The sequence below is a fragment of the Amblyraja radiata genome, chromosome 10 (assembly GCF_010909765.2).
Source record: "Amblyraja radiata isolate CabotCenter1 chromosome 10, sAmbRad1.1.pri, whole genome shotgun sequence".
Lineage (NCBI taxonomy): Eukaryota > Metazoa > Chordata > Chondrichthyes > Rajiformes > Rajidae > Amblyraja > Amblyraja radiata.
Window position 1 is genome coordinate 16209298 of NC_045965.1, and position 8635 is coordinate 16217932.

The 8635-nt window shown below is 41.5% G+C and overlaps 1 protein-coding gene across 2 annotated transcripts in view; it reads left to right on the forward strand.

Annotated features, from left to right (window-relative positions):
* The window catches only part of hmcn1 (hemicentin 1), a 402484-nt gene that overhangs the window by 389545 nt on the left and 4304 nt on the right, over positions 1-8635 (forward strand). Inside the window, exons 104-105 of one of the 2 annotated variants that reach the window (XM_033028175.1) lie at positions 527-862; positions 2586-2705. In XM_033028175.1, the coding sequence (XP_032884066.1) occupies positions 527-862; positions 2586-2705 (456 nt within the window). The remainder of the gene's footprint in view (positions 1-526; positions 863-2585; positions 2706-8635) is intronic. The other variant, XM_033028176.1, reaches the window with a different exon arrangement.

Consider the following 8635-nt stretch of genomic DNA (forward strand, 5'->3'; position numbering starts at 1 on the left):
CAGCATTTTTTGTCTACCTTCGATTTTCAAGCAGCTGCAGTTCCTTCTTAAAAAGAGTTATTCAGGATACATGCCACCTTAAATGAGCAGATAATTACTCAAAAATAAAATGATTCAGCCAAGATTCTCCCTGTAGTTATTTAGCCAATACCATCTTGAGTTCTTCACTCATGTTTGCAGATGAGTAATATTATGATATTCATAACCACTATCTATTGATTTCTCACCAACATCCACATTAACATTTCCATCATGAAGGTAGCAACAGAAGTATTTTCTTCTAGTAAAGGTAGATTTGTATATGATTGTCAAATAGATGCCCTTATTATACATGCCCCCCCTCAAATCAGACATACTGTGTTCAGAGAACCTATATTCAGAATCCTGCCTGGAGTCATGTCAGTAAAATCAGATTTCTCCATGTGTGATAGGCGTACAGTGTTATCCAAACTGATCCTCTTTTTTTGTGTTCTCTTTTCTTTCCCTTTCATGGTATATTTATGCTGCGACCCTGTCATATGAGCAGACTTTGACGAATGTGAACGGGTGCCTAGACCTTGTGCACACCAGTGCATCAACACACCTGGCAGCTTCAAGTGCGTGTGTCCAGCTGGACAACATTTGTTGGGTGATGGGAAATCTTGTGCTGGATTAGAAAGATTACCAAATTATGAGAGAATTTATAACTATGCACAGTTCCCCAATGTGGGTTACTACAACCAGCAACAATTTAGTCAGACCTCACAGTATAGACCCCGCGTGGGCTCCGGAAGCCTTTACCGTGCGCCTTTCTCGAGGACTGGCAGGAGCATTAGAAAAACATGCCCTGAAGGCTATGAGGCAAAGCATGGCAATTGCATAGGTAAACATTACCCTTTGTAAATGGAAAACTGTGTTTTGTTTTATGTAGTATAAGCTGGGGAAAAACATAAATAAAAATATCTTGAAGGCTGTGCAACTGAAGTGCCATTGCGTACAGGAAATTGCTTCTGATTATGTTCACTGATATAGCTTGCATTGTGGCTTCAATGGTTATGCTCATTGCGATAGTTATTTTCCTTCTGTCAGAATTTAGTCATTTTGTCTTTTGATTTCATAAAGCCACGGTATTTTCCTCGTGATACGAATATCTGTTTCACTTGTACGATCAGTACAGCCTGACAAAACCCATCAGACCTAAGGTGCAATGAGATCCAGACCAAATGGAAAAAATGTGCAATTAGTTTATGTTCTGCCATCTGATATTTCCATTTTAACGACATTTATTTAATGATATTTTCATTTTAACGTTATAATTAAAAATATTAATGTAACAATTATATGTATTTCAACATTCTGAACCATTTGGCTTGAGGAATATGAAATTTGGTATTATAAAACAGAAGTGTTAAAATAATGCATCTACTTTAAATACATTCATCAATGATCACAAAACAAAGATGAATATTATAAATTCTCATTCACTTAAACACATGGTAAAATGGTGCTGTTCAGGAGACCTATGCTGAAAACTCATCTTAGACATGGGCATTGACAGGGCTATGCCTTCCAAGCAGTTCAAAAATGACCTGGTCACTGCTCGCACAAGTAAAAAAAACACGAATGGTGAGATTGCCCACTGCTACAGAGCTTTTAAAGTGGAAGTTCCCAGTGGGATTTGCTCCTTTGAGTAATTGGGCCAATTTACAACAGCAATGTGACCATCACACATACCTTAAAGATGATTCGACAATCTGCCATCAGAAAGATGTACACGGGGGAAGGAACAGAGTGGGGTCTTACCTGAACACAATAATGTGCTACCAATAAATCTACATACCCATTAGCTTCAAGTACGTGTGCTCACCTGGACATCATCAGTGGGATTTCAAGAATGGATCCCAAAGGACAGATCCTTTAACTTAATAGGAAGGTGACCTACTTTGAGGCTCGGGCTCAAAGACCCGGGTTCGATCCCGGCTACGGGTGCTATCTGTACAGAGTTTGTACGTTCTCCCTGTGACCTAGTGTGTTTAGGATGGTGTTAATGTGCGGGGATCGCTGGACGGCACGGACCCGGTGGGCCGAAGGGCCTGTTTCCACGCAGTATCTCTAAACTAAACTAAAACTAAACATGCAATACACAATAGACATCTAGCTGGCAATGTCTGTTCTCACACATGAAGAGCAGGACCTTGGACAGGGCAGTCGAGGACTGCTGGCAGCTTAGCAGCTCAAGCAGAGGAAAAGAAAGAACATGGAGGAAGAGGGAAAGTAACAAAAATGCAAAAGTAATACCAGTTCTCTGATTTCAGAAAGGGGCAAATGTTCACAAGTAAATACAATCCTTTTTCATTTATTTCATACCATTGAGTCATTTTATATTTTTAAACAATACTGCAACATTGAAATAGACAAAATTACGATTTTCTAATTTCATACTCTACAGTAAAGCCCATTAAATGTAAGACATATAATATAGAGAAAGTTAGAACTTAGAACAGAAAATCTGTCATTTAACACCACCTTTATTTTGTTAATGCCAATTATTCGTAATGATTAATACTTTGTTCATTTTTCTGAATATTGTCTTTTTCTATCTGCAGATATTAATGAATGTGAAAACAAGGAACCTTGTCAGCATGACTGCAAGAACAGAGCGGGGAGCTACCAATGTCTCTGTCCCACTGGATACAGACTCATGCCCAACGGGAAAGCATGTCACGGTACGATACCCTTTTACCAGTTCCTTGTAAAACATTTCTGGGGGGGGGGGGGGGGGGGGTCATTCCCTCGGTTGACACATTGATAAAGAACATCACATAAGAAATAGAAACAGATGCAAGCTATTCATCCTCTTTGTCAATGCTCTGCCCCTCAATATCATCATAGCTGACGTTTTACTTAAGTGCCATTTGCCTTCATTAGCACAATGGAATGGAATACTTTATTGTCACATGCGACAAGACACAATTCTTTGCTTGCATACCCAATGTATAAAAATAGCAGCCACCTATGTGCTGACAAAGTTACAATGCGAAACATATCCCTTGATTCCCTCAAAATCTAAAAAAAAATTAGCATTCTCTGCCATTAATACACACGGCAACTGAACCTCAAAAGTCCTCTTGGGAACAGAGTTCAAGAGATTCATCAGTATCTAGTATTAGGAATTTCTCCTCGTCTCATTCCTCAATGGCTGACCCATTATTTGAGACTGTGACCGCTGGTCAAACGTGAAAGCTTTCACTCTATCACTGGTTCCAGAATCCCCAGCCAAAGGAAACATTACCCTTGTGGCCACCTCTCAAGCCCCAGAAGAATGTGGTGGTTTTCAATGAAATCACCTTTCCTTCTTCTAAACTCGAGATAATTTAGACCCAATCTGTTTTATCTCTCCTCATCTGATAAACCAATTCAGATCAATTAATCTGGTTCGTTGCACTCCCTCTATTGCAAGACCACATGTGGGCTCATCAGGTGAATGCTAATTATAGTTATTTTACTAGGACAACTTCTGTAAAAATGCTGTTTTAAATTGCGTATAAAACCAAAACTAGAGGCCATAAATATTAGTCATATTTAATCTTAACAGGAAATGCACGATAATCCACTTTACCAAAGACTGATTAGTATGTGAAACTCACAGTAAGTAGTTGAAGTGAATAGCATGGATGGATTTAAGGGAAAGCTGGATAAACACCTGAGAGAGAAAAGAAAAACATATAAGCGTGTGTTACTGGAATTAAATAGTCAAGGATTATATACATTGGGTTGAAGAAACAATATTAAATGTCACATATATAGCCTTACATGCAGGGGCGGATTAAGGCTCACTGGTGCCCTAAGCACTGACCAATCTTGGTGCCCCCCTCCTTTCCACACTGACCCAGTCCATTTTAGTTGTTGAACTGTCTGACCAGATATACAATGCAGGTTGCAGCAGTACAAAAATGTATTCATATGATAACACAATATACTGTACAAACTAAGCCAAGCTTGGGCTACATAAAGTTCTACAAAAATGCAATACAACATCTATTTTAATATTTCACAAGTTAAATGTATCAAAGTTCCAATATTCATGACCTGAAAGGCATTTTTCTACATTTCATTTTCGCAAAATCACTGATAACATCCTCGAAATTAATACTTCTCAGAATGTCTGCTTGAATTGTTAATATACACAGTGAGTCGAGTCTTTCTTGAAGCATAACTGATCTATTTGGGGTTTTTTTACACGTTTCAGTTGTGAGAAAGACCTCTCTGTTGTGCAGTTGGTGACCATTAATGTTAAAAATATTCTTAAGGCAATTTCAACATTTGGAAAGGCACTCTCTAGTTTGTCTTCTGTAATTGTGTTGTAAAGTTCCATGTGAGTGAAAGGTGTTTTCTTGGTTGTTTTAAACTTATGAAGAACATATGAATGGAACTGCTGAAGCTCTGTAGACAAAGTGTTGTTCATGCCATCTGGATAAGCATCAATGAGTGTCTGACAAGTCTTTGAGTACCTTTCACTTTCTGATAATTGGGAATTAGCACCTTGTTGGGTGGCATTAGGAACATCTGTCAGACAAGAGAATCTGTCTGCTATTTCAGTGTACACCTTTCGTCTCTTCCTCATTTCCGTTTCTAACTTTTCAACAATTACATAAAAAGTGGAGATACGGAATTTGTCTCTGGCACTGAGAATGACCTCTGGTGCATTTCCATCGTTGGGCATTCTCTTTCTTATACGCTTACACGTTTGAGTTGCTTTGTATTCTACATCAGGGAGCATGTCCTTTGCAAGTGATTCAAATCTCTCAAACTCATCTCTTGATGTGTGCAACTGGTCTGCCAATGATGAATACAAATCTGCACATGTTTGCAAGATCACATTTTCACTTTGAAGAAGTTGACTTGTTCTATGAAACTTTTCTAAAGTTTCATTCCAAAAATTCAACACAAATTCCAGTTCTTGCATCTTGTTTGCAATATTCTTTGCCTCCCTTCTAGTGTCACCTTTTTGCAACTGGTCATCTGATAAATCTTCCAAAGCTTCCAGAATCTTGAAGAAAGAGTTGATAATTGCTGCAGTTGCCACAGCATGTGCTTCCCATCTGGTGTCTGATTTCAACACTTTTTCACTTCCAATGCAATCTTTGAGAATTCTCCACCGAGCAATTGAGGCTGAAAAGAATGTGTAGAGCAGTTATACAGTGGAAAAAAAATCTACTGCAACTTGACAGCAATCCACAGCACTTCGTCCAACTAAATTTAGTGAATGAGCTGCACAGGGTACAGTGCACTTACTGATAATTGGGAATTAGCACCTTGTTGGGTGGCATTAGGAACATCTGTCAGACAAGAGAATCTGTCTCACAGTGTACACCTTCCGCCCAGTTGCACTTACCCCCATCATCACCAAGTGCTTCGAGAGGCTGGTCCTGGCACACCTCAAAAGCTGCCTACCCCTCACACTGGATCCCTATCAGTTTGCCTACCGCAAGAACAGGAGTACGGAGGATGCCATCTCAACGGCACTTCACTCCGCCCACTCCGCCCTCTCCCACCTCGACAACAGAGACACTTACGTAAGAATGCTGTTCATCGATTACAGCTCAGCATTCAACACCATTATACCATCTAAACTGATCACCAAACTCGGTAACCTGGGCATCGATCCCTCCCTCTGCAACTGGATACTGGACTTTCTAACCAACAGACCACAGTCTGTTAGGTTAGACAAGCACACCTCTTCAACCCTCACCCTGAACACCGGCGTTCCACAGGGCTGTGTGCTGAGCCCCCTCCTCTACTCCCTCTTCACCTATGACTGCACACCTGTACATGGTACTAACACCATCATCAAGTATGCAGATGATACAACGGTGATTGGCCTCATCAGCAACAATGATGAGTCGGCCTACAGGGAGGAGGTCCAGCACTTGGCAGCATGGTGCGCTGACAACAACCTGGCCCTTAACTCCAAGAAGACCAAGGAGCTCATTGTAGACTTCAGGAAGTCCAGGGGCGGCACGCACACCCCCATCCACATTAACGGGATGGAGGTGGAACGTGTTTCCAGCTTCAGGTTCCTGGGGGTCAACATCTCCGATGACCTCTCTTGGACCCACAATACCTCAACTCTGATCAAGAAGGCTCACCAGCGTCTCTTCTTCCTGAGGAGACTGAAGAAGGTCCATCTGTCTCCTCAGATTCTGGTGAACTTCTACCGCTGCACCATCGAGAGCATCCTTACCAACTGCATCACAGTATGGTATGGCAACTGCTCTGTCTCCGACCGGAAGGCATTGCAGAGGGTGGTGAAAATTGCCCAACGCATCACCGGTTCCTCGCTCCCCTCCATTGAGTCTGTCCAAAGCAAGCGTTGTCTGCGGAGGGCGCTCAGCATCGCCAAGGACTGCTCTCAACCCAACCATGGACTGTTTACCCTCCTACCATCCGGGAGGCGCTACAGGTCTCTCCGTTGCCGGACCAGCAGGTCCAGGAACAGCTTCTTCCCGGCGGCTGTCACTCTACTCAACAACGTACCTCAGTGACTGCCAATCACCCCCCCCCTCCCCCCCCCCCCCCGGACACTCCTCCCACAGGAAAAACACTATGTCTGTATATATGCTAATGTAAATATTTATTCAAATCATATGCTATGTCGCTCTTCCAGGGAGATGCTAAATGCATTTCGTTGTCTCTGTACTGTACACGGACAATGACAATTAAAGTTGAATCTGAATCTGAATCTGAATCTGAATAAATGGCAAACTGATTTGCATCCAAAAGTTTTTGCTGCATGCCATTGTAACGTCCAGACATGTTGGCAGCATTGTCGTATGACTGCCCTCTGCATTTAAGCAAAATCCAATTTACAATCATCACATAAGTACTTCAACACCTGCTGTGCCATAGCTTCACCAGTGTGGTTTTATAATTCCAAAAATGTGATAAATCGTTCAACTGGCTGTCCATCTTGCAAGTATCTGAGCACTATGCTCAGTTGGTCAACATGCGAAAGATCAGGCGTTGAGTCCACAGACAGACTGAAGTATCCAGAAACATTAATTTCGTCAATGATGAAGGAGTGCACTTTCTTTGCCATTAACTCAATAAGTTCCTCACATATCGTTTTGGACAGGTACGAAGGGTTGCCTTTTCCAGCATTGCCATACTGTGATATGTGAGCAGCCAAGAATGGGTCAAACTGACTTATCAATTCGAGTAGCCCCAAATAATTCCCATTATTGAGAGACCCAAATTTTTCCACTTTTCCTCGGAATGCCAATCCTCGTTCAGCCAGTGTGCAAATGACTGCTACAACACGCCGAAGCACATTCTCCCAGTAATTGTACTCCTCTTCAATTTGTTTTTCCAGTGGCTGTGTCAAGCCTAAGCCTTGTTTCCGAGTTAAATATGTCAACATGGCATCTCGGTGAGTTGTACTTTTTTCATGGTTGTCAATTACAGCAGTGTTTCGCCAGTCACTAAATCCTTCATTTCTAGCAAAATGCGTTGACCCTTTGGGCACAAATAGTTTACAAACAAAACAGTAAACTGATCCTTTTGAAGGAGAGTACAACAGCCATTCTCTCTTGTAGTGTTCACCATTGGCTTTTATTCCAAAAAAGATTTTCTGTGAACATTATCTCTTTGGCTTCCCACTGATGAAATTGCGACACGATTTGTCAAATGGCCCATTGTGGTGCTGACATTCACTGGGTCCACAAGCAACCCAATAAGTCACATCATCACCATAAAATTCATCCCACAACCCTGGGTCCTTAGCTTTGTTCATTTCATCCTTGGTCAGTTCTCTAAACTCCTTGGACAGTTCAAAAGCATTTACACATCTTGTCGTAGACAAGTGTCCAGGTTGTGGCACTTCATCATGTGCAACGTCATCATGAAAATCTGGCCTTGCACCAACACTGCCTGTTTCTGATGAAGGAGATAGATTTGATTCACTTGCTGTCTCTGAAGTCTGACACTGGTTTTGATCTGGATCATCTTTCTCTGCAGTTTGTAAGAAGAAATCTGTCAGCTTTCCTGTCTTGGCTACAACAGACAGATTCTTTTGCTCATTCTCTTTTGCACGTTTTCTCTTTTGCGCACCACTCAACTGAACACGCTTCATTTTTGACGTTTACATGGGGCTGAAATTAAAAAGGGGCAGAGAGGGTCATTGAAATGACTGTCATGACAACTGAATTTGGCTCCATCATTTTACTTTTAAACACATGCCATGACACTGCACCTCGCCAACATAAAATAGCTTAAATCAGGCACAAGTAGACACAAAAAGTCTCAAAAAAGATCGACAGATAAGAGACGACTATGTATACTAATTAAATAAAGGATCATTGAAGCTGTATGACATCTTACCAGTGCAGTGGTCTTAGATTTCCAAGGATATCGCACACATCATGTCTGAGGCACAGAGGTCAGTCGAGAATATTCCACAACAGGAAACATGTGACAGTGTTAATGATCTTACTGACCGACAGAGGTCTGAGTGCACTGCGCCGGCAGTGCCCCTTGTGGTACACCTGGGAAGATAACCCTAGGGTGCACCATGATCAAGAAACAGAACATTATGATCAATTTGCACTAGTTTTATCAAAATTTTTTTTTTTACAAACCTTCATTCGTTTTTTTTTTC